Below are 25,720 nucleotides of genomic sequence, written 5' to 3' on the forward strand. Positions count from 1 at the left end.
TATTTTGTTCCTCTGTGAGAAAACTGTCATCAATTTCCCTCTCATAAGAGTAAAAACAGAGTCTGTCCTTGAGGTCAAAGGTCCTGGTCAAAAACAGGATGTTCCTGGGGAGATCTGGTAGAAATAATAATTTCTCCATATGTGACTTGGTGAATTTCCTATCTAGTGATGATCTTGGTCCCAAAACCTTGGTGCTAGAGAAGTGGGCCACTTTCTATAGAAAATATTTGCACTCTTTTTGGGCCTCTGGGCAAAGCTTACATAAAAGCAGGTTAAATTACTTGTCTTCTTCCATATAGATTGAGATGCTAACTGAAGCCCTCTCGATCTTACTACCCCAATATAAGAAGAGGTTAACTCAAGGAAAAATTCTTAAGATGGAAGGAAAAAGATCTTTGTCTCCAAATCCAAAGGAAAGTTCTAAATCATCTGCTCATGGCTTTTCTCTGGGTCTTACTCTGGCTCTTCTCACTTGCTTGCAAATTGGGGAGTGATCTCTTAGGTCTCTGGCTGGTCTCTTACTAACCAGTCTTGGGGTTGGCAAAATGAGCCACAGAAGGGTAAATGCAAATGACAGCACCCTGTGGGAGCTGGAGCTGCTGAGTTTGGCTCTCCCTATAAGAAAGACAGAGCTAAGTCACTGAAGGTGAATCTGTCTGCATTTGCAGAAGGCTCGCATTCCTGCGTCTACCTCAGTGGGAGTGATGCTTCCCCCAGAGCAGTCCAAGTCACAGACAAGGAAGACTGTATTCTTGGTTAACGATAGCTTGAAACAGAAAAAGCACAGGAACTTCACATTGTAGAATGAGGTGGGGGCATATATTTAAAGATAGATGAATCAGATCTTAGATAAATCTTTAGTAAAAGGAGGCAACTTTGGCTTTCCTCATGTATATTATACCAGAACTCTCTGGATCCCTGGGTCTTCTGTGAACACCATTACCAGCTTGAACTTGGACCTGAACTCAGCCCTCTACCAATTCTCCCTGAATGATGGAGGTCAAAACTCATTAAAGCCCAAATATTACTGTTATTTTCTCAAATTTGGAGAGGAAATAGGCAGGCAGGTTCTCTCCCACACTATGGATTTTAAGATTCATAGGTATAATTCATTTCTCCCCAAGACTTTTGGCATGTGTACTTTGTGTACTTTTAAATTTTAATTCCAATATAATTAATGTACAATGTTATTAGTTTCAAGTGTTTAATACAGGGATTCAGTAATTCTATCCATTACTCAGTGCTCATCAAGTTAAGTGTACTCTTAATCTCCTTCACCTAGTTCATCCATCCCACCACATACCTTCCCTCTGGTAATCACCAGTTAATTCTCTATAGTTAAGAGTCTGGGTTTGTTTGTTTATCATTTCCAAGACTTCTCTCTTTAATTTGTTATGTTAATGCTGATCTCTCTTAAGGAATTTTTTGTTTGTTTGTTTTTAAAGACTGAATTCTGGGGGTGCCTGGGTGGCTCAGTTAAGTATCTGACTTTGGCTCAGGTCATGATCTCAGGGTTCTGGGATCTAGCCCCATGTAGGGCTCACGACCCAGCAGGGAGCCTGCTTCTCCCTCTCCCTCTGCCTGACATTCTGCCTGCTTATGCTTGCTCTCTTTCACTCTGTCAAATTAATTAAGTAAATAAATAAAATCTTTAAAAAAAAAGACTAAATACTGAAGCAGATCATATTCAGATTAACATATTTTAGGAGCTCACAGTGAAGTTTACAATAGCAGGAAGCTCTTTGGTTTCCTTGCCTCAGTCTGTATGGCCCTGCTATCTTTTATTATTCCATTTATGTCTCCATGTAACATCTAGAAGGAAAAGTAGGTTTCAGGAAGTAACAATGTTGGCATTGGAAACCAACCAACCAGCCAGCCAGCCAACCAACCAACCAACCAACCAACCGTTCTTTGAAACTTAAAAGCACAAAACTAGGCTTGGTACTATAAAAGGCACTCATGGAACCCTTCAATCATAGGAAGATCTGACTTAAGAAATAATACAAAATATAAATCATTTACTTTTATTAGGTCCATTTTAATAAAGTGTATAAGAGTTTACAACTCAAAACAATTACTCATAAAAACTATCTGATACATAAGATAGATCACACGAAGAGTGCAATAACATAAATCCAATAGTCTGCAAATAAGAGGTATCACAAAAACTGTTAAGATTGACTTTATAAATGTCTTTTTCCCTTCCTTTCCCATGTTCACAGCCCTTAAGATTGTGTGCACGTACTGTTTCCTGGGGTCTGATGACCGCAGTATTCCTTATAGCTGGGTTGACTCCCTCATTCAGTCAACTCAAAATGTCTTGTCAGCAGAGTTCACCTCTTTTCCATGGAAGGAGCATTGTCCTTGGCCATCATTTGGTTTCTGTGCCCTAACAAATGACAGCATTTTCTCTTTCAAAGGAACATCTTGCAGGCCTTGTGCTGTTCTGGTCACTACTGCCAGTCCAACACCACACATGAGCCAGGGATTCAGGTCAAACCCTACTGAGTTACATCCTTGTGGATGAGAAGAGCATGCTTAATGCGGAAACAGGCTAAGGCAATGGCTGACTTTGCCCACCTTTATCTAGAACTCCAGTTCTCTGAGTTGTTGGCAAATGGGGCTGAATTCACTCAAGCCAAATGCCTACTGTTACCACTTGGTATTCTTTGGATGCCTTCATAAGGAGGTTTTAACACCATGGCAGAAAGCATGAGGACATGAACACACACACACACACACACACACACACACACACACACTCCCTCTCCATTCACAATCCTCAAACAGGAGTCTTTGATAGACCCAGAGAATACAACTGTTTTGCCATTTCAGAGTGAAAAAGCTACAATGTCTTCGCTCACTCCCAAAGTCTCACTTTATAACTGACATTGCTAAAAACCATTTCTGCAAAAAAACCACAAAAGCCATTTCTGCAATTCCTTGCCAAAAGGAATCAAACAGATCCCTTTAACACGTATATACAATTCTCGCATAATGCAATGGAGAGAACTTTGACTTGATTTCAAGAACATTACTATAAACTCTTGAACAGTGTCACCCATATTGAGACTGCTGGGAAGCAGCTCGGACTAAATTTCTTACATAATTACAAGTTCTGGGAATACTAAACTAAGCCGCCGGTGTGCTGGTTAACAGTTAGGTATTTTTACAAGTTATTCCAGAGTCCTTTCATACCTAAACTTACCCCTGCATTCTGGGGCACATTGGGCCTGGGTTAGATCATGATGGAGAGATGCCTTTGGGTTGTGTCTCCAGGGTAAGGCTGGACTTCTGCCAACTTTTCTTCATCTGTTCTTCTGGTCCATAAGAAATGGGGATGGTGAGCCATTTCAGTCATATTTGGAATTATTCCAGTGTGGTGAGATTACCATAGGTTAAGCTGAAACTTGGGCAGAAACTGTTTACAATAACAAGGCACATAAAAATTGACACGATCGTCCAGTTGTACCTCTCATCATTCATTTATGGGTAGGGTTGTAGTAGGGGAATGTTAAATGAGGAAATGAAGTGGGAGCAGGAACAAGGAAGGTGAGCCAGAAAGACCTGCAGGAGTAGAGAAGCAGCAGAAAAGAGCTGTGTCTGGCAGTGTTTTAGTGATGGGATGTTGGAGACCACATGAGAGGCCTGTTTCCCAATAAAGGTCAAAGTACAAATGAGGCAGGGAGGACCAGGAAGTGGGAGAACAAGGCGGCACCTGGGGAATCAAGACACTGCCAGTGTGGGTTCTCACATCTAAACTGAGGCAGCTAGTTGTTTTCAGCAACCTGCAAGACTTGTTCTGTAGCAGAAGAAAACAGGAACAATTCCCAACCAGATAACACTTTTTTTTTTTTTTTTTTTAATTTTCAAGCATCTTGAAACCTTTAAGTGAACTTCACAAGTCTGCAAGGGCTCTGATGGTTTAAAAAAACAAAACAAAAAACAAGTAGCTGTTGACTAAAGCACAGAAAAATGAAGAATTTAAAGTACATGATTCCATTTAAAATCCTCATGTTTACTCCATCAGGCAGGATTGGATTAGAACCCAGGGGTGACTGGGCATTTAAAGTGCTTCTACCTCTAGAAGCTGCAGTCTTTCCAGCAGCAATCCTATGTACCTTTTATCAAAATGATCCGAGTTTCAAATTTCTCAGATAAGACTGCATCTATGCGGCCAGCAGCTATTCCAGAGTTGATTGGTATGTGTTCTCCAATTTCAATTCCAAAGACACAGCAGATAATAACATTTTTCCTTATTAAAAGCACTCAATTTGACTCCATTTTAAGTTGTATCCTTCCTGCTAGAGAATGAGTTGGATCTCACCCTTCTGCAGTTTCCTATAAAATCCTATTTGATAAAATGCAAACATATTATATGACATATGTTCTGATGATTTTTCTTTATCAGTGTGATTGAATTTGTATTGTCAGGTCACTCTGGAGATTACATTTAAGGAAAACTGAAATCTGCTCTTTATGAGTCGCTGAAATGTCCACCCGATAGTTTGAAGTACTGATGGAACTGTACTCTAAAACTTACTAAATAAATAGTGGGCCAAAAAGATGCTGGTATTTTTCTCGAAAATTTCAAGAAATGTTGGTTGCCAAATTAAACTCAGACCTAACACAGGCACGTGGACATGTACACACATCTACGCATACCAAATTTTCAACTCAATAATTATGGAGCCCAAAATGACATTGAATTTATGACCTAGATTCACTGAGGTCCTGCCCAGCATCTGCTTCTGCATCAAGTTTTTGTTCATTCCATCTCCCAATCTAACAAGGACTGGGAGCCTAACAGGCCATATGTGAGCTCAAGGTGAGTATTTTCCACTACACATAATATAACTTCATTAATTCAATAGTGCCTGTTAGTCATTTAACACAGATTCTTTAAAAGAGTTCATCAGTGCATGTTGTGGGTTCAACACTTTGTATCTAAAATAGATTCTGGCTCATTGCCCTCCACTGAAATGAAAAGTCACAAGTTCTTGCATTTCCTATCAGATGTGTAAAGCAAGTAACATATAAAAGTAAAAGGTGTAGTAGCATTTTGCTGACTATATATCTTCTTTTTCTCTGTAATGTTAACCTGTTGCAGTATTACTTGTTGGAAACATGCATTTGCTACTAATTCAAAGCACCCTGAGCGCTCCTAATTCCCTTAACACTAAATTTTCTAGAATTCCAGATTCAGAATGGCCTCTGGCAGGAATATTTTATCTTTAAATGATGCATTTACCCTATATGATCCAAAGATCAGTGCAGAATTTACTAGTTATTGGCTGACAATTAATGTAATATAGTCAAAAGTTTTCATGCATCAGTCAGTAAGAACACAAGCAATTTGCATGGATTTACGTTTACTTCTATTCAAAGAATGTACTTAGAGTATCTACCCATCATACCTCTCCAGTGAGAATAAAAAAGGGTTACAAGCCCATGCCTGACAAATGATTCAATGATGTGATAAAATCACCATGATTTTACTGATTTTACCTCAAGAGCTAAAATGGCTGCTTGATCAGTTAGAAGTGATTAAATAACCAAAGGAAAGACATTTTGCAAGGCTGTTACAGAGGTGATCCTGAATATTTGATAGAGGGAATGAGAATGACCTTCCACTTGAAGAGTTCCTGACTCGGGGTGAGAACTCTCCCTGAATATTCTTATCCTCTTAGCTCCTGCATTGGAGGGCTTTACTTGATAATGGCCAAGGGAAGAGGCTGGGATGCAAAGTTCCATATGCATTAGCCCGAATTATTTATTCAACTGGAGAGAGGATTTTGCATCCATCGTTACACAAAAGAAATCAGAAATCATCAAGGGGAGAAAAGCAGAGTCTTAGAAGGGACATTTAACATTCATCAAAGTGAAAGACTGGAGTGGTTGAAACCTCAGGTGTAAAGCCATCGCCAGTAGCCCTGATCCAGTGCCAAGTACTTTTCTTTTCACCTGGATGTTTGAAATAGGTGGAGACCAAACTAGAAAATGTCTTGAGAAGTTGCTGTTCATATTCTACCCCCAAGATTCCTGAATTTCAAATCTAAAGTATACGACACCTATTCAACTGCAATAGAGTTTGGCATTCTGGCTTGATTCTTGGATGAATTTCCAACTCTTAAATCATTCATCTGTTTTGGTAAGCAATTCTCACAACTTCTCCAGCTAATGGAGACATCACTGACATCGATTACAAGTCAATGGAAGATTTTAGGTTGAAACACGGTGGAGCAGCTCTTTCCAGTAAGTTGAACTTCCTCAGCACAGATCTTCCCATTGAGACAAAAGTTTCACCTTAAGGCACTAATAATAACGGGTATGGAAAGAGCCGGGAATGAGTCAGATCTTTCCAGAAATAGATGACATTTCAAAAACACAAGTCAGTCACCTATCTGGCCTACTTTAACATCTACAGAGGACAGGAAATTGAAAGATTTTCAGGGACAATTGATTAAGCTCTTTTCTCTCCAACTGATTTACATGTCTCAGATTTATTTTTCCTCAAGAGGCAGTGGAGAAAGGTAGCAAGGAATCAGAAAATACAAACAAGTATGCAACTCTAATTTGTAGTCTCATGATTAATTCTAGGAGGACAGCCTAGAGTGCTCAGAGCTAAGGTTTTTAAGTACTTTAAAATATTACTAAGACCACATACCCAATAGTTCAAATTGGGACTAGATGCTCTTTTCTATTGTTCTGAGAGGAAAAAAAAATCGTAATTCTTTAAAGCCATGTACATGGAATTTGTTAAGAGCAAATAGCAAATTCTGGAGGAAAACATCAGCAGGATTCTCCGACACCTTCCAATGGATTTGATTTTGCCACAAGACAGAACTAAATAAAAACAGGGCTCAAATCAGTTAGGTCAGGAGACAAATGCCAGTAAATGAGTGGTTGTGGAGGTAGGCATAGTGAGACAGGATTTACCTACAGGAAAAACGCTCCCTGTGCGCGCGCCAAAACACACACGCACACATGCATACCTGTGCACTCAAGAGTGATTTTAAAAGCATGGGTGTGGGAAGGCTCAATACTGTTCAACATGAGCACAGATATCTCATCTGTTCGAGTTTCTCCATAGGAAAGGATCTGATGCAGGTCACACACCCACAAACACTCGTGTGTGAGAGGCTAGCCCGGCTCGCAAAGACTCAGAAATGGATCCAGAGAATCCTTTGTAGAGCTGCTGGTTTTACAGGAATGATTAGTATCTGCAGGATTACACTTCCTCTTCATTTGCAGGATTTTCATCTTGGATTTCTTTCCATAAATATCCCTTTACAAGAGCATTAAGTCGAGTCCTGAAGGAACTAATCTTGAGTCCTCAACGGACAAGACTCAGAGCAGGAAGTGCAGGAAAAAAAAAAAAATCGCAGTAACATGGCCCCTCTGGGGTTGGGATGAAGTTATTTCTGGATTTAAACAGTCTTGGGGCCAAAAGAGACAGCAGAGATGTGGGTGGAGGTGGAGATGGAAATGCCTGGAAGTCCAGAAATCAATACAAACAAAAGAAGTGAGCATAACTTAAAGGGGTTTCAACTGAGTATCACTGCCACGGAGTTCGTTGCCCGCAGGAATCCTGCTCGGACGCGGGGAACGGAGAGATAATAACTGGTGCACTTCTTCTGAGACAGGCTCAGCTGGGAGTGATGTGATGAGTACTGAGGGTGTGGTAGAGACAGAGGCTTGAAGGCTCAGGTAGCGCTCCTAAGGTTTCTGCTTGCCTGATTTGGAAGGAAAGGGTGCTAAAGCAAATGGATCCACCGCTGGCAACTCCGTAGTCCTGGAGGAAAGGGATGTGATGGAAACAGAGCCAGCTATGGACTGTCTGTTGGTCTGGGAAACAATTTTGTAGGCAGCAATGGGCTGGGCTTCTGGACTTGGCTCATCTTCTGGGCTATAGTGACGGGAATATTTGGATAAAGACTGGGGGCGGAATGGTTTGCCAGCCACTGGGCCTGAGATAGCTTCTTTCTGGGGCTGAGTTCCTTTGTTTCTGTCATTAGGATGGCCCCCAGATTCCAGGCAGGATCCCCTGGGAGAGATGCTGTCAAGATGGTCTGCCGCTTGCACAGAATGGGAGGGAAGGTTAGATTGCTGGACAAAAGCAGCCGCGGGATACTGAGCTCGGACAGGGGCATACACTGCTCTCTCAAGGCCTGGGAGCAGAGGGACATCATCAGTCTGACTGAGGAGACTGGCCTGCACAGGCAACTCCTGGGGGGCACTCTGGGCAACTGTTAACTCCTCCACGTTCTTCTTCTTGGTAAAAGGAGCTCTCAAGAATACGTCCGATTCCTCTGGCTGGGAAGGAGCCATGCTGCCCTTGGAGACAAACGGGGCTTTGGAGAAAATATCCAGGTCATCAGCTGGAACCCTTGAGCTCCTGAAAGGGGCTGTAGCAAAAACATCTGGCTCCCCGAGACCGTCTGTGGCTGGCTGTGGGAGGGCTTGGAACTGGTTCTTTCGGCCACCCTGGCCTGCCTTTGCTTGCTCAGTAGAGACTTCATGCTGAGCGAATGGAAGAGCTCCCCCCAGCTTCCCCTGGGGAGGCTTGCAGCTCTCGTCCTCTTCTTCGGACTCCATGAGGAGAGGTCGAGACCCACTGCAGTCCAGCATGTCCCCCTCGAGATCAGTCCCTTCCTCTTCACTGCTGTGGAATGAACTGTTGCTTGAAGGGCCATCTCGGGCCAAGTAGTCCGATTCTAAATTGTTCTGTGTTTTCGTGCCAGGTACTCTGGAGGGATCTGGATACAGGGGAAGGCCTTTAATGCCTGCTGAGTCTTTAAAGTGCTCTACAGTTATTACAGGACAGGGATTGGGCTCTCTCTGGAGACCTAGAAAAGCACAGAACGCAGAATTAATGCACAGATCAGATCAGCTCTCCTCGGAACACTTAAAATGGTCAACCCATGGCAGAAACATCGTGGGACCAAATAAACAAAGGTTGAAATGGAAAAGGAAAAACAGAAAAATAAAAGTCAGGCAAGGAAACGGCACACAAACTGGAATACAAGCAGTCACTGTCTCACATTTTGAACATGATAGGCACAATGTACAGGAAAGGAGATGAAGATGTTAGGCACACAGACATTCAGCATAACTACACGAGGCTCCTACTCGCGGGGCCAGGCACAGCCACCTGCTCTACCTGGCGCTGGCTCAGGATGGAATGAAAACAAACCCGGTTGCTCAGTTCCACATATACCATGGAAGTTCTGGATTATGCAGAAATACTGTCTGGGGACAAATGCAACTGAGTATCTGACAAGTGGTTGTCTGCTCCACACTGCCTGTTTCTGAGAACAGATTCTCAATCCCAAACCACACCCCCATCCCTAACCCCAAGAGCAGCAGAGCACGGCTGCTTGATAAATGCAAGATTTATACCAGAAGCACTAGTCAAAGAGCACAGGAGTGCCCCAAATGCCAACACTGAAGGTGCCTTCTAAGGGGAGGAGACATAATAAAAAATCATATTAAATAAGTCACCTTCAGCTGGAGTTGGTGCGGAATTTTGTTTTCAGTCTTTTCAGTTAGGGAAGATCTCCTCTGCTTAAATGAATCTATTATACAGTTCTTTAAACAGAAGGAGTAAAATACATGGGTTAACTGCAGAAATATTTGCAAACGCTAATACACTAGTCTACTTCTAGCTAGATGGACGTGCTTCAGGGTGCTCTGGCTTTTAAAATCAAATAGACAAATTATCAGAATGCAAGAGAGCTTACCTTCCAAGAAATATTAGCAGGTTAGAAGTATGTCATTGGGCACATGTTAGCAAGAGGGCAGGAAAAAGGCATATGTAACTAAGCAAGAAGAATCCAGAGAAAGGGTGGTTGGGGGTAAAGAGAGCATTTCATCATGGGTTTCCCAACCCACCAGGCATTTGGTACCGTGGTTTGGATTCTGTAGATGCCCTGGAACCTCTGTACTGAGGTAATTCCATCAACCCCTCCCCATGTTTCCCTCTCCCCTTCCAGGCAAATCATTAGCTAGTAGAAACTTCTGTTAATGATTATCCCCTACCAAGGTTTCTGCTTGAATTAAGCACACAGAACACAGCAGAAGCGGCATCAAAATCAGTTTATTGGGAAACCAGTCACTTAGAGACATTACATTGTAAAGAGATGTTAGAGAGAGATTGGAACATTTTAGAAGATCCTGTACAAAAATACTATGTTTCTCGGAATCCTAGAACTTTTTAGCAATGCTTCTTTTTAAACAGCTCTGATCTTAAATACAGTTTCCAGAAACAAACAAACAAAGGTGGGTGTCCCCCTCATTTTCTGAGTTTGAATGCATTCAGTGAATTTTCAGTTAGGAGTCTTTAAGTGAAATTCCGTACTGGTGCCAAACAGCTTTCTGAGTAGTGTTTGAAGAATATGATTTTGAAGAGGATACTTTTTTTTTTTCTTGGCATTGCGGCTTTGGTATGTGCACCCACGTGGCGATAGGAAAGCGTTAGTCAGCTGTTAGGAAGCAAATGGAACATCTTCTCTCTTGCAGTATATGTGCATAATCCTAAGACATAATCCTAAGCTCTCAGGCCAGTATAATATTAGTTCTACCACTGTGATTCTTAGGTGGTGATTTCTGGGAGGAAATTCAAATGAAAAGGGGCAAAGAGGTTTTCCAAAATAAGATTTGCCAAGCAAAGGGGCATGGAAGCTCCCCTCCCGCAAGACTCCTTGAACCACGTTCTAACACAGACTCAGCTAGACAAAGTTTTCAGTTGCCAAAACTAAGTCACAATTTCTCATCTGCCAAAACTACCCCTAGGGCTGTCATTATCAAACTGGTTCTGTGGGAGTGCAAAATATCTTTTAGGGGAAACATGGTAAATTTAGTCAAGCCAATGACCAATTCTGGCACCATACTGATCAATAATGAAAACCGGACACTAGTTTGACTGGAGTCAGTGCTTTTGAATTCAGCCTGATCTGTTTGTGTGCAGAGAATGCCAAAAAGCAGCTGCCTACAGAATCGGGGGCACTCTGGATGCCTGCAATGTTGGGTTACATTTTGAGAACTATCAGGTACCAAGTGGAGGGGACCATATCCAGAGCTGGACAGGCCAGAAGAATGTGCTTACCCTATCTAAATTACTTAAAAAGTGGGTTCTTGGACAACTGGAAACCTGCCAAATTAGCATATTCTAGGACCCTGATGATAACAGGAAAACCATACCTAAAATTTCGAGAACTTTCAAAACCTCACAAGCCCAGTCACAAAAACCCTGTGACATTGAGTTTGAAGGGGAAACTTGTTTCCTGTTCTTCAAAACAAGGCCAGACCTGTTTCTATTTTTCAGCATGAATCTGCCTCCTAAGGGTTAGAAAACTACATTTAAATGATTTTCCTGAGAAGGCCAAGTCTCTTAACCTCTTTCCTCTTTTTTGAGAAGGTGTACTGTGACTACAGCAGAGAGCAACCACTCTTTGCTGCTCTCCCAAGCTGGGCAAGAATGCCAGTGGGTTTGGAAGAAACACAGACATCCATACACCCTCAGCACAAGACACAAAGGAGTCAAGGAGAGATCCTAAATAACTTACAAGCAGAAGATGGACATTAAATCTTGTTGGCAATTAGAGGTCTTTTTTGGAATACGAGTATGTATGTTCTTATAAGGAAAGCATGTATTTTCAAAGTGAACAATCCTTGTATATGAAAATGGCCTTACCCTATCAGGTAAATGTGTTTGAAACAGTCTGACTACTAGCAAAGAAGGATTTGCACTACTTTAAACCCATGTCTTGGCCCCATTCCTCTGGCAACCAACAGCACGCACAGCAGATGCCCCAGGACCACACAGCTCAGTGAAGCCAGCTAGTTGTTCCTGAGGAGCGGAGGCCTGCAATCCAGGCTCTGGTTTCACAGGCTGCACAAGGGTCTTTCTTATCATGAAGCCTCAAGTAGGGCATTTGGTTCTAATCCCCTCAAACTGGGTTAGGTCTCTTTTCATTCTGGTTTAGTGCATTAAACTAAATAAGAAGGCAGGACACCCTTCTTTTTCTTCCTGTCATGGAGGACTGTGTGCAAGATTAAGGGTCTGCACACTTTTTTAGGAGTTCTAAGAGTCTATTTCAAGGCTCCAAATTCATGCAGATTCAGTCAGAGTTCATGTGCTTGACAGAGCAGGAAAGGGGTCCCCAAAACTCTTGGATGACCTGTTCACTAACAGCCTGTTAACTTTCAAAGCAATCCTAAGTGCTGAGTGATTCAGGGTGCGTCTACTCTGGGGATTTTATCTGATGGACATAGTGAAGGGGTCATCAGAGCGCTTTCAAAAAAATCAGAATCTGGGTGCCTGGGTGGCTCAGTGGGTTAAAGCCTCTGCCTTCAGCTCAGGTCATGATCCCAGGGTCCTGGGATCGAGCCCCACATCGGGCTCTCTGCTCAGCAGGGTGCCTGCTTCTTCTTCTCTCTCTGCCTGCCTCTCTGCCTACCTATGATCTCTGTCTGTCAAATAAATAAATAAAATTAAAAAAAAAAATCAGAATCTGAAGACTTAAATTCCAGGCTGGACATTCTTTAGTGCAATATATCTTGCACAGCCAGAATTTTACTTTCCCCCATATTGTAAACTGAAATAACAGTTACAAGCAGTATCGAAGACCTACTTCTTGCCCCAAACTGAAAATGAAGACTTGGGAGTACTGAGAAACCTTCACATATATCTGGCAAATAGAAAGCAAACTGTCCCTTCTCAAGAATGTCAGAAATGCAGCACCAATTGAAATTCACACTCTCGGAGCCGAATCAGGGAATTAAGAGATGGACATCAAATTAATAATTGCCATGACCTTCAGCTTAGATGATAAAATTAAGGGTTTGGTTCTACCCTATGCTATGCAGTGGTTATTAAAGCCCAGGACTGGGGAACAGGGATTTGGTAGGAGCCAATGCAGGCCAGTGATGCTGCGCCTCTCAAGGCAATGGAGCAATTAGAGAGATTTCTCCCTGGGCATCAAACTGCTGTTGCCAGCATCAAACGTTCAATTAAACTGGCCTGGGTATATGAAGGATCAAATTAGAGGAGGGCAGCTGCAAATCTGTGCTCAATTTGCAACCCCGAGTCTAGTCACACCAAATACAGGCTCACAGGGTTTTTTTTCTCTCTGACAGCGAGGGGAAACCTCAGTAGCCGCACTCAGTAAGTCACTCAACAATGGGTTCAAGTCCTTTTCGCACAAGTGCGTTTTCAGATGAGGAAAGCGGCAGTTACTGTAAGTTATTTACATCTGTGAACATCAGGCTCCTGTTTGAACAGATAAGTCTTTATTCCCCTGTATGTTTACATAATAAATTGTTTACAGACCTTTTTTTAAAACACAATACTTGCGTAGCAATGTTTAAATTTCATATTTTTACTGTAGAAGGGAGCTTCGCGTACCTCTGTTTGCTCTGTCTTCTTGGGGAGGACATGGTAAAGACCTGTGGTAAGTACGCATCCACGTGACGAGGCGATGTGCAGTAGGGGGAGGGAATACTCACAGGAAAGAGAGGAAAGTCAGGACACTACATCCAACTGGGGACCCGGAAAGTGTCTTCCGTTCAAGCAACCGTTCAAGCAACTGCCACCGTTTGGTAACTCTGCCTAAGTCAGCATTACCCAAAGAACCTCCCTCCTCCACCTTAGTGAAAGGAAACCCAGGATAAACAAAGAAATATCTTGTTACAGATTATCTGAAAGGGAGGCCATCTGGGATTCATTTTGACTCAAGAAACCCAAGTATATCCAACTTCAGGAATATGACTAGGGTGGAAAATGAAAAGACTAACATTGTGTTGGTAAAATTATAGTCTCTAGAGAGGAATAAAAGATAGCTTTGTATAATCTGGAGGGTTTCAGTAAAGATTTCATTTTAAATATCCCTCTGATAGTTTCTCTGTTCTGGCTGGCAGCCTCTAATTTGCTTAATTTTGTACGTTGGGCAATCTTGTCATTTTTTTTGTTCCCAAACTCTAAGTTAGTGGCTACATGATCCTGATAATGTTACAGCCAGAGAAAGTTAAAGACTTCTGGAAATTTAGACAAACATCATCGTGGGAGACTTGACTTTGGCCCAAGGTATCTACAGTATGAATTTATGCAGCTGAACTCAGATCCCTCCACACTTCTGGGCTGAGGTCAATCCCAAAGGTCTCCTCCTTCCTCTAAAATTGCTGAAGGCAGACTGTTCCTGACCTGGAGAAAACTGTGTTAGTTCACATCAAAATGATCAATTACCTGCCAGGACAGCAGGAAAGAAAAGTATTATAAGCAAAACTAAAATTTCACCTTGAGAAAAACAGGTTCTTTTCTTGAGTATGTTCCCCTGTAATTATTAGCAATCCAAGTTCTATAAATCTAATACAGGAAGAGCCAAGTTCAATATCAAATGACACTGAACAAAGTGACAACCTCTTTTAGAGGTTATTTTAAAATCTGCATCTTTCCATTTTCTAAACCACCAAAGACAGGTGAAATTATGGCAGTTCCCTTATTCAGAATATTAAGGAAATTAAGACTGATTGTTGTCACTTTCCACTATAAGGTCCTCTCTGGGAATTTTCTGTGGATTATTTTTTTTACTGTCCTCAATAGTAACCATGTTTCATGGCGGGGAGTGATTTTGCTTTTTGGAAACAGCTAAATGTGACCCAGAATCAAGAGTTATGGGAAAAGATTAATAAGACAGAGAACATACTTCTGGCTGCTAAAAGCAATACTAATTAGATAGTAATTCAATGGATTTTCTTATACCTTATTACTGTCCTTGACAGTGTTTCTAAGGACGGGGGTGGTTTCAGAATTAACTTAAATGAAGCCAACACCGTTAGAGTAGTATTAGCTTCCCAAGTAAAACCAGATGCCTTTGAGGGGGAACAACACTCACTGAGCGGCCAAAATTCTGACAGGTCTGCTAAAGAAATCATTAATTATGACTGTAGCTAAAACTGTCCATTTAAACCTTATCTCCTCTGAGTCCTGTGTTTTTACAAATATAGGGACTTAAATTTGGTGATCTAGTTATTTGAATGCTGTAAGGGGGAAAAAAAAAAACTTGTGATGTGTTCTGGTATAGTTACCACTCTTGCACAGTTGGATTAAAGCAAATCAGAAACATATGCTTATAGTATCTGCCCATTTTTAAGTGCCAAATCACTGATTATATATTTTTAAAGAATTGTAGTCTTCTGATACTGTTTTGTTGGAATAGGTAGGGCCATTAAAAAACAAAACAAAATGATACTTAGATACTTAAAAAAGAAAAAATCTATGTCCCAAACTGTCCAATAATGTAGGCTTCTATTCGGATAACCAAGGAAGAGCCACTCCAGTAGTAAAGAGCTATTATAATTCTCTAAAATGTAAATGCTGCTCCAGTAACACTAAGAACTACAGAAGGGAACTTAAGAACATCAGGATTATACAGATCCTTCATAGTCCTTCCCAAGCATCATAATATGTAGGTAGAATGCTAGAACTCCACAAACTTAAAGACATCCAGTCTAAACTCATCACCATATACCTAAGGAACGACCGCTCTTAGAACTGGAGCACCTGCTGACAGCTACTTGGCCGGTAACTGGCAAAGGTCAGGGAGTGATCCCAGGGGGCCTGTCCTGCCCAGGCCTCTTCTCCCACGGCTCAGCCTTACATCCCACACCTGTGAGATGAAGTGGACGGACTATAGGTTGGTCTCTCTTAACTCACTTGTGGCTCAGTCTAGAGTTTCGTGTGTCTCCCAATTATCAGACGCTGTCGTGTCTCTAGTGTCCTATCAATAAACCCTTTTAGCTCAGGGATGAAGCTATAAACTAACGGAGGTCCCATTTACCGAGTCACTCACATGGATTCCTAACTTAACAGAAAAATAGTTCTCCCCTTTGGGGTCCTATTCCTAAAGAATAAACCCAAGATGATTTCATGTCATTATTTCCCTCAGACTTCCTCCATCCAGTCTAGTCTGTTCATTTTCATTAACAGTCTCCATTAAGCTTTCATGAGCCAGATGACTAGGGAATACCTCTCAATGTGATTATGGGTAATACAAGAAAGGAACAATTTAGAGATACCAAATTTCTAAACTGTACTCTTCACTTCTTCAATTAAATCGAGAAACTAGATGTTCCATTATATTTCTAACATGTATATGTGTGAACAAAAATCAAATTGGAAAATATAGGCATAAAACATTGTTCTTATTTAAAAATAAACATTTCCTTCGTTAGTTTATACATTCTTTCTATGTCCAGGAAAAAGAATACAGTTTCGATCTTCAGTAATATTCCTGTCCATAAAGGGGCAAACCGAGTCCCATTTTCACTGCTGTCCAATCATGGAGAGCTCTTCAAGGACATCTTTTTTTATCTTCAGCAGGAAGGTTGTGCCTCCCTCAATTTTGGAAATGATCCATTATCCTAATAGAGGGTTTTACTTAGCTCATCTAGTTTCAGCTGGCACAGGAAGTATTTAAAGTCAGAAGGAAGACTGAAAGATTCAGACTTTTCCTCTGATGCCTTTCAAAGGCTGTTCTCACATTTCTGGGGTCAAAGCTTGACCTCCAAAGTGCCGTGTTTTGTAGGCCGTTGTTACCTGCTCAACTTTCTTCCCCACCCCCCTTAAAGTGCACGTGTGGAAAAAGGAACAAAAGTACTAGATAGAGAAACAAACAAATGAGCGTGGAATTTTATTTGTACAAATCTGATCAATTAAGAGTTTCCCCTTCTGATCATGGAAAGTGGCACTCAAGGAAGAGAACCACAACCGGCTTCTCCGTGCCCACCTCATTTCTAAAGGGCAATTTTATAAAATTGCTTTCTATGGGAGAAAAAAAAAAGACACTCCAACGAGTAAGGACATATACAGAGGGTGACCATGAGGCATGTTGTCATGTCAGTGCAGGGTCCTTTATTCATTTTATGAACAATATTCTAAGGTTAGTGAGGAACTACGCTTTGTTTTGCTTTTTAATCTAGGAAGCCAAGGAAAACCACCTGGACATATTTCACTGGCTGCATCCTTCGATTCAAACATCAGAGAGAAAGAAAGGTAAGTAGCCAGAATCAAATTGTGTCTACCTTATCAGCACACTTATTTCTGATTATCTGAAAATAAACAACATGCTTATTCTACAAAGACAGAGGACCTGCTGAAAGCTTATAGCAACACACAAGTCTACTCAAAATGATTCCATATGTTACACTGTAGGATTGCTGTGTAGTTATACAAGGGAAAGAGATCAAAACCCTGTACAGACACCTGATATCAGACTTGAAACGCCAAGTGGAAACAGAACTATTCAGCGTCTTCATTTATACACAATTTACAATATTTGATTCAAAATAAAAATCACAAGAAAAATACATCTGTTTCTGCTACAATTCCTTCCCCTCCCCCATCCACCCCCCAGTGAAAAGTCTTCTAATAAAAGGTATCATATTACCACCATTGTCTCATTTTGGTCTAATTCTGAGATCCCGGCTCGGGACAGTTAACATAAAAAGGAATGGCAATACTTGGGTTTTATATAACGTACACATTTTATCCAAGGATCTCAAGTACTTGCAGTCACGTCTCCAGATCTGAGAAATCACGGTTCAATGGAAGCCAGAATGCTGGATGAATGCTGGGCAGGTTGCATGGGGTGTAAAATCCCCTGCCTAAGTCTACGATCAAACAAGGTCGGAGCTGGTGGGCTAGAGCTGGGCTCAATTGCTCTTTTCAAACACATCCCATCCGTCAGTCAGTTTTACTCTCTCTTAAGTCACACACCCATCTCCAGGCTACTGCCCAGAGTCAAGACCAACTGAAGCAGCCAGGTTCTCATGATATAATGCAGCAGCGTAAAAAGCAAAAACAGAGAAACACATTCATCAGCATCTGGCCAAAGGAGACAGGGGCTAGGAGGATTGGTCTGGGAGGCCATTCCTAGCAAGAATGAGACAGGGTGTCAATTCACTAGTTTCAGTTACAGTTAAGCTTTGGGTGGAGTTGATTCCAGCAGAGAAGCTCATGGCATCTAGCGCTTGATTTAAGATAATGCTATTGAAGAAGGGTAATGAGAAAACACAGCAAACTAACAGGAGGAATTGGCCAAGGAATATCTGGAGGGCCAAAGTGATTTTCTTTCCTTATCGTTTCTACAGGAGAAGGCAAGGGGTAGGAGATAAGGGCTAGAGGGCCCTTTATTCGTAGATTTTTAAAAAAATCCTTTTTTCTTATAACTCCGTAATGAAAACGTGTATTACGGTGGGAAGGTTACAGAATTGCCTCTGCTACTGGGTCCCGGCTACAGGTCTATGAGCTGATCCACCAACAGTAAAGACCTGGCTAGGTTGGGAAGACTGGACTCAGAGCTCCCACTGCTGTTTCTAGAGTGCCCACCTGGAAGTGGAAAGATAGGAATTCAGTACAAAACACAGAGGGTTAGGGTTTAGATGTGCAGAGCAAGCAAAGGAGAAACCAAACCAAACCAAACCAAACCCTAGAGAAGCAACAGTTTACATTTGCAAACTCTTACATGTTGATTTTTAAACATACAAGCTAGGTATCCACCACCTCCCACCAAAACTCCAGGCATACCATACTAGAGGCAGAACACCTTGCAAAGAGGATGCTATTTTCAAATGAATAGACATTCTGCCTGAGAACTGCTGGCTGGACCCTAACTTCCTGATAACATCAAATCATCTCCCTGACAAAGTAAAAATCCACAGTTTTTGCTTTGAGGAGAAATTAGTTACTAAGACCACTGCAATAGAAATGGGCTTTAAGAAATATATAGATGGTCCCATGGCCATTCAGGGTCTCATGGCACATTGAAATGATTTTAACCCATCAGAGAGGATAAAGGATGCTTCACAAATGTCCAAAAGATGCAAATGGTATCTAAGCAGCATCCTTCATCTCTTTGGGAAGAATATTTATTACAGATTATTCTAATCATGCTCAAGAAATGTTCCATGCTTTTTAAAAAATATATGCCTTCTGGTTTTCACTAAGTTTCCACTTTATTTTTCTCTTGATAACTTTGTAAAAACCAGATTTTGGTCAAAGTATTAAATACATTCCTTCTAACGAAATACCGTGGCCAAGGTTTAAGATAACTGTATCTCTGTCTATCCCTGTATCTCTATCTTATGCTGCTTCAGCCCCACGGCCTGCCATTATCCCAGTTTCCTTTGTTAAGTGCAGGCGCTTTTTTCCCCTCTTGGAGATTACATTCCTATTTTGTAGTGAGCTGTGATGTCCAGCTCTTCTCTTTTCCACATCCTCTCTTTCTTACCTTGTGGGTTTTTGGTTATCAATACAGGAATAGGGTCAAACTCATCTTCTGCCACCTTGTCCGAGCCCTCAGGGACATCAAAACCTGAGATGAGATTACTATCTTCTGCAGCTTAATACAGAATGCAAGTACACAAGCAGAAACAACAGAGGTAGAGATTAGCAAATGAGAGAACATGTAAGGGCACCAAGTTCCCCAACTATACAATTGCTGTTGTTTTTGAAGGTGAAAATGCTTATTTTCATGACTTGAAATAAAAGTAGCAAAACTGGAAAATAGGGAAACAGAAAAAAAATGGTTTCGAGCTGGCCATGTTCAGACTTTCATAAATGGTCAGGGAGAAGGGTTAGAGGATGAATTCTCCACTACCGTTTTAAAACCACTCATTGTAGTTAGTGTGAGGGATCTCTTCAGTGCCAGTAATTCACAAAGGCCCAGCAATTAGTCATTTACCTTCCTTATTAAGCAAACAGAGGCCTGACTAACAAACAATACTCAAGAAACTCAAAGCCAGGGGCAGGGGGTAGGTAATTAGTAGCTCTTGAAGAAGCAACTGCTACCTACACTATATGTTAATTAATTGAATTTTAAGTTAAAAAAAAAAAAAAGAAGAAGCAACTGCTGTATACAGGGCAAATAAAATACTTCTGAAAGGACTTGCTGCCCCGTGACTTTCCATCAACTCTGATGCCTCAGGGAACGCTGGGGCCCAGGATCACATGCCCTGGGATTTCAAGTGTAAGTTTGTTAGAATATTCTCCTCCATTCTAAGATTACCCTACGGGCAAGTGCTAGCTGAGCATCTATTTTGCAAGTTATGTTTCTCTGTAATTACATATCGCAGCTGACATACTCCTGTGCCAGACATAATTGGTTAAACACACACTCTATAAAAACATAATCATTTTAATGCCATCAAGGGTAAAAACAAAAACTCAGCTATTACCGCCATAAACCATAAACTAATTATTTTCAGACTTCTTGGGGAGGCTTCCTTCTCGAATTTCTTTCAGAATAAACTTACATTGTTCCTTTTCCATACATTTGCTCCTTCCAGAAAACCAACTTCACTACCCCCAGTAGAGAAAGAAGTTTAGTGAACGCCTGCATCCCGTGCCTGTCACTTTTATAAACAGCTCACTGAAGGGAACTCATTTCAAGCTACTTCTGTCCAGCAGCCTTTCAAACTGGTATCAACCCAGGACTAAGAAATGAAAATGGCAGATGAGAAAGAGAAATCCAGTAATCAGTCATGACTCAAAATTTAAACCTTTGCTAAGTTCAGTCTTTGAAGACTGACTTTTGAGGACTTAATGCCTGCTGCTTTATTAAGCAATCACTACCCAAAAACTTGGAATCAGATTTAATGAACAATTTTAAGGTTCTAAGGCTAACAAGCGTATTAATGACAATAGTCAGTCAGTGGACAGTCAACTGAACCGTCTACTTGTGCTGAATGCGAAGGCACAGAGCTCTGCCTTTCACGGAGAACAGGGACTATATGCTGTCCCCATGACAGCCGGAATGCAATGGCTCCACCAATCCATTGTCTAAGCCTTATGAGGCACTCTTCCCAAGAGGGATTTTAACAGAGAGGCTAAGTACAAACTCGGGTTTCCTACATGAAGGAGGGGGTGAGACCACTTCACTGGCAAAGACTTTCGGTAAGGAAAATTCTCAGGACTCATTCAGTTCTCCTTGAAGGACACATGAGAGCCCGAGGACAGGAAAGCATTTTACCTTTATGGGCTGGAGCAGAGATCGCTATGGGGGCAAACTCTTCCAGAAGGTCAGTAGTAGGGTTAGAAAGCAGGGAGCCATCAATCAGGGAATCTTCCCCGGTGAGAGAATCTGAGTCCAGATTGACAGCATCGCAGGTCAGTGATGGCATTAAATGGCACACACAATATCATGAGATTAGAGTTTAGGCTTGAAGTTACTGCATTTACATGTCATACGTACAAGCCAAGGCGGGAGAAAGAAAACCACAAGTAACACGTTAAGCCCCCAGCATTTTCATTGATAGAAACATGTACTTCTAGATTCCTCTTAACATCAACAACATCAAATATGGAATAATTCTTTGCTCAGAGGTTGCTGGGTCAGCAAATATGTGATCTGGATGCCAAGAACCCTTCAGCAACTCAGTTCTCAGCAAATGCCACTTGGGGGAAAAAGGACTTTGCCACTAAAGAGTTTCATTTAAACTTTCCCTAAACAATCGGGGGAAAAGGTACAACAGGGTGAAGTATTGAAGCTGACTTGGAGGGGGTTGTCCCTGGCTTATCATCAGCAGAATATGACACGTTAAATAGCATTTTCTAAACCTCAACCAGATCCCCATTCAAAATAAAGTAATCTTGCTTCTTAACAGTATTCTTTCAATTTGAATTGCTTCTCTGAATATATGATTTTACTTTTAGGTAAGGAACAGAGAGAAGGCAAAATGCAGAGCTCAAACATTTTAACATACAAATTGTTCTCTGGGGAAGTTTTGGACAGGTCAACTAAGCAAGAGGCAAAGGAACCATCTCGCCTTCTTTGTTCATCTCCCCCACTCCCTTGAGTTTATTTTCATAGTTCCCAGACTTCCAATTGTTTTCTGTCCCAAGGTAGGAAATCAGACACTTTTACCAAGGTAACTCTATGGGCTCGATAAAAATGCAGGCTATCAACTCTGGATTTATGGACAGTAAAGGATTCTATTAAGAGAGAAGTTTGAAATTAGGGTAAAAACAATGCCGGACCAGGGAAGATTTCAACTCTGCCTACAATTTAACAGCAAACCATCCATATAAGCTAAAAAACACTGGGCTGGGAATAGAACGTCCACATCCAGAGGGTGAGCTCCACGAAGTTACTGACACCACTCACTGGAAAGTGGCTCAGAAACCTTGGAGGAGTCCAGTCATCCCTGCAGCTCAGCAGAACTTTTTAGGCAAGGGGGTGCAGGGAACCTGACACCAGTGAAAAGAATCTTAAATAAGGAAATACCGTAACCAGAGAAAGTCCAAGGACCACTCTACAGAGAACATGGCTCCAAAAATACTCTGCTCTTCGGCTTGGAATGGTATCACTCAACTTCTAGAAGCTAGGGCTGTACCCCCATTCTAGGGGCATCTGATCATTCTAGGGGCAACTGACTAGGCTGCAAAAGAAGAGGGTCACCTGCTGCAGGTGGAAAGGCTGACCGCGAGGGCCACCACAGTGAACGGTCCCCGCAGCTGCAGAGAGACCGGACTGACCTGTGCGGTTCGAGGCCACAGATTCCGTCTGAGATGGAAGGCGCTGGGGCACTGGGGGCTCCAGTCCTGGTATGAGACTCTCAACAGCAACATCGGCCTTTTCTTTTGTAACAGAGCATTAAGAAAGGAGAACAGAGGGTAAGGGAAGAGGAGTCAAAAGGTTCTTTAGACAATTCTGTGGAGGCTTTCTTCTACGGGGCTCTCAAGTGCCAGTCTCGGGCAAGATGGGCAGCCCAAGAAGTTACTGTCTGTCTGCTGTCTGGGCTTCCCTGATTGAGCATGCATGCGCAGGGTTAACTGCTCTGATGAGTCCTGGTGAGTCTTGGTTTTTACAGATAAATGTAGAACATGGGCCACCTAGCAGATTTCTTCCGTGTCAGAAGACACAGGCTGAAAGGCACCATAATATCTTATGGTAATTTTGCTTTTCTTAAGGGATGAACCTGGGGACAGACGTCCTCTGTGCCTTGCAAAGGCCACAAGTCCATCTCAAATCCCACTCCCTGCTGTAGCGGGGAGGTCTTTCACGTTGTCTGATATCCCGCAGCTGGAGGCTTCCTCTCTCTCTTGGCTCATGGCCTTTCTGAGTTTGAGGACTATGGACCCCAGAGTACAGGGACCTTGACATCTTGTACATCTCGCCTGCCCTGCTGTAGGAGCACAGGGCAACAGCAGACTGAGCGGACCAAGCCCCTTGCCTGGATTGTACTCGTGGGGCTTCACCACTGGGCAAGTGTTTCCTGTTACCGCTGGGCTAGTGCTGCCTGTTACAGATACGTGGCACATACAGGCCTTCTAAAGAAGAATCTGCTAAAGGTAAGGTCCCAGGGCGAAACCAACTTCCTTCACGAAGCTTTTGTAACTAACGGTGTATTTTTTCCATTCCTCCTCATTCAAAAACAAGTCCCTCTAGACATCTCAGGCAAAGCAAACGTAACTGTGGTGTCCCAGGAAGGCAGAGAAAACTCTTCCTTTGGGGTGATAGCAAAAAAGACTAAAGGAGGCTTTGTGGCACTTTCCACTCCTCAGAAGGGCTATCCCCTGGGGATCTGCTAACCAGTTAGTGATCGTTCTTGAAACAGACACATATATCATGCAGGACTGAAGAAACAGAGACAACGACTTTACCAATTACAGCATCGGAAGTGCTACCAAAAGGGTCTGTCATAGGCAAGAGGTCAGGGAGCAGGAGAGAAGTATCAGGAGATTTGAGTCCCTCAATTAGTTTTTCTAGGTTGGGCAGAGAGGCAAAGAGAAAGCAAAAATGCGGTGAGATATTAAAGCAAGTTGATCATTTACCATTTTCTATACAAACACATTTTGGGGTCAAACTTTTGTACCCATTCATCATAAAAACAAAGACGGTTAGTATCTTTTACTATTAATTAAAAATAAGCTTCCAAAGTTCAAAATTTAAAAGTGATGATTTCCCCAGGTGAAGTAATCACTTTGTAAGTCATTCAAGATACTGCCCTAAGTTTGTTTGTCTTAAAATCTGAGGTGTAAGTATTTACCCAAAGGGTACAACAATACCGATTTGAAGGGATACATGCACCTTTTATAGCAGCAACAGCCAAACTATGGAAAGAGCCTAAATGTCCATCAACTGATGAATGGATAAAGAAGATGTGGTCCATACATATGTATACAATAAAATATTACTCAGCCATCAAAAAGAATTAAATCTTGCTATTTGCAACACCATGGATGGACCTAGAGGGTATCATGCTAAATGAAATAAGTCAGTCAGAGAAAGAGAAATACCATAGGATTTCACTCACGTGGAATTTAAGATACAAAACAGATGAACATGGGGGGGAAAAAAGAGAAAGAGGCAGATCATAAAACAGACTCTTAACTATCCAGAATGAACTTGGGAGATCGCTAGAAGGGAGAAGGAGGGGAGGGGGAAGGGCAAAATGTGTGTTGGGTATTAAAGAGGACATGTGCTGTGATGAACACTGGGTGTTGTGTATAAGTGAGGAATCCCTAAATTCTACACCTGAAACTAATATTAGACTGTATGTTAACTAACTGGAATTAAAATAAAAAGTTGAAAAAAATTTGAGGTACAATTTACACTGAATAAAAGCCACCAATTTCAAGTGTACAATTTGCTGAGTTTTGATAAATGCACACATTCATGTAAGCACCACTGAAATGATGTGGCACATCTCCATTATCCCCCAAATTACCCTCATACCTATTCTAGTCAGTGCCATCCTGCTACCCCCAGACCCTGGCAACAACTGATCTACTTTCTGTCCCTACAGTTTTGCCTTTTCTAGAATTTCCTATAAAGGGAACCATACAGTAGGTACTCTCTTCTGTCTGATGTCTTTCATTTTTTTTTTTAAAGATTTTATTTATTTATTTAACAGACAGAGATCACAAGTAGGCAGGGAGGCAGGCAGAGAGAGAGTGGGGAAGCAGGCTCCTTGCTGAGCAGAGAGCCTGATGAAGGGCTCTATCCCAGGACCCTGGGATCATGACCTGAGCCGAAGGCAGAGGCTTTAACCCACTGAGCCACCAAGGCACCCCTGATGTCTTTCATTTAACATAATGCTTTTGAGGTCCTTACCTGTCATGGCATAGTAGTGTGTTTGTTTTGTTGTTGTTTTTGTTTTGTTTTTTATTGTGTTATGTTAGTTACCACATAATACATTAGTTTTGGATGTAGTGTTCCAACATTCATCCCTTACTTGTAACACCCAGTGCTCCATGCAATCTGTGCCCTCCTTAATACCCATCACCAGGCTCACCCATTCCCCCACCCCCCTCCCGTCTAAAATCCTCTGTTTTTTGGAGTCCACAGTCCCTCTCATATATCATCTCCCCCTCCGATACCCCCCTTCACTTTTCCTTTTCTTCTCCTAATGTTCTCCATGCTATTATTCCTTATGCTCCACAAGTAAGTGAAACCATACGATAATTGACTTTCTCTGCTTGATTTCTTTCACTTAGCATAATCTCCTCCAGTCCCATCCATGTTGATGCAAAAGTTGGGTAGTCATCCTTTATGATGGCTGTGTAATATTCCACTGTATATATGGACCACATCTTCTTTATCCATTCGTCTGCTGAAGGCTATCCTGGCTCTTTCAACAGTTTGGCAATTATGGACATTGCTGCAAAGTTTGTTCAGTTTTATTGCTGTGTAGTGTTTCAGTGTATGAATGTACCATA

General features: G+C 41.8%; 1 protein-coding gene across 16 annotated transcripts in view; it reads right to left on the reverse strand.

Annotated features, from left to right (window-relative positions):
* Window positions 1-2,017: 2,017 nt before the first annotated feature.
* The window catches only part of AAK1 (AP2 associated kinase 1), a 174,186-nt gene continuing 150,483 nt past the window's right edge, over window positions 2,018-25,720 (reverse strand). For 5 of the 16 annotated variants that reach the window (XM_059187880.1, XM_059187879.1, XM_059187878.1 and 2 more), the window contains 5 exons: window positions 23,663-23,764; window positions 22,535-22,636; window positions 21,030-21,140; window positions 19,290-19,400; window positions 2,018-8,849 (listed from right to left, as the gene is read on the reverse strand). In XM_059187880.1, coding sequence (XP_059043863.1) covers window positions 7,720-8,849; window positions 19,290-19,400; window positions 21,030-21,140; window positions 22,535-22,636; window positions 23,663-23,764 — 1,556 coding nt within the window. In that variant the 3' untranslated portion in view covers window positions 2,018-7,719. Of the gene's footprint in view, window positions 8,850-10,080; window positions 18,389-19,289; window positions 19,401-21,029; window positions 21,141-22,534; window positions 22,637-23,662; window positions 23,765-25,720 lie in introns of those variants that run through there. The other 11 variants (XM_059187892.1, XM_059187893.1, XM_059187894.1 and 8 more) reach the window with 6 other exon arrangements.

Source organism: Mustela lutreola, chromosome 9 (genome assembly GCF_030435805.1).
Source record: "Mustela lutreola isolate mMusLut2 chromosome 9, mMusLut2.pri, whole genome shotgun sequence".
NCBI classification, from domain to species: domain Eukaryota; kingdom Metazoa; phylum Chordata; class Mammalia; order Carnivora; family Mustelidae; genus Mustela; species Mustela lutreola.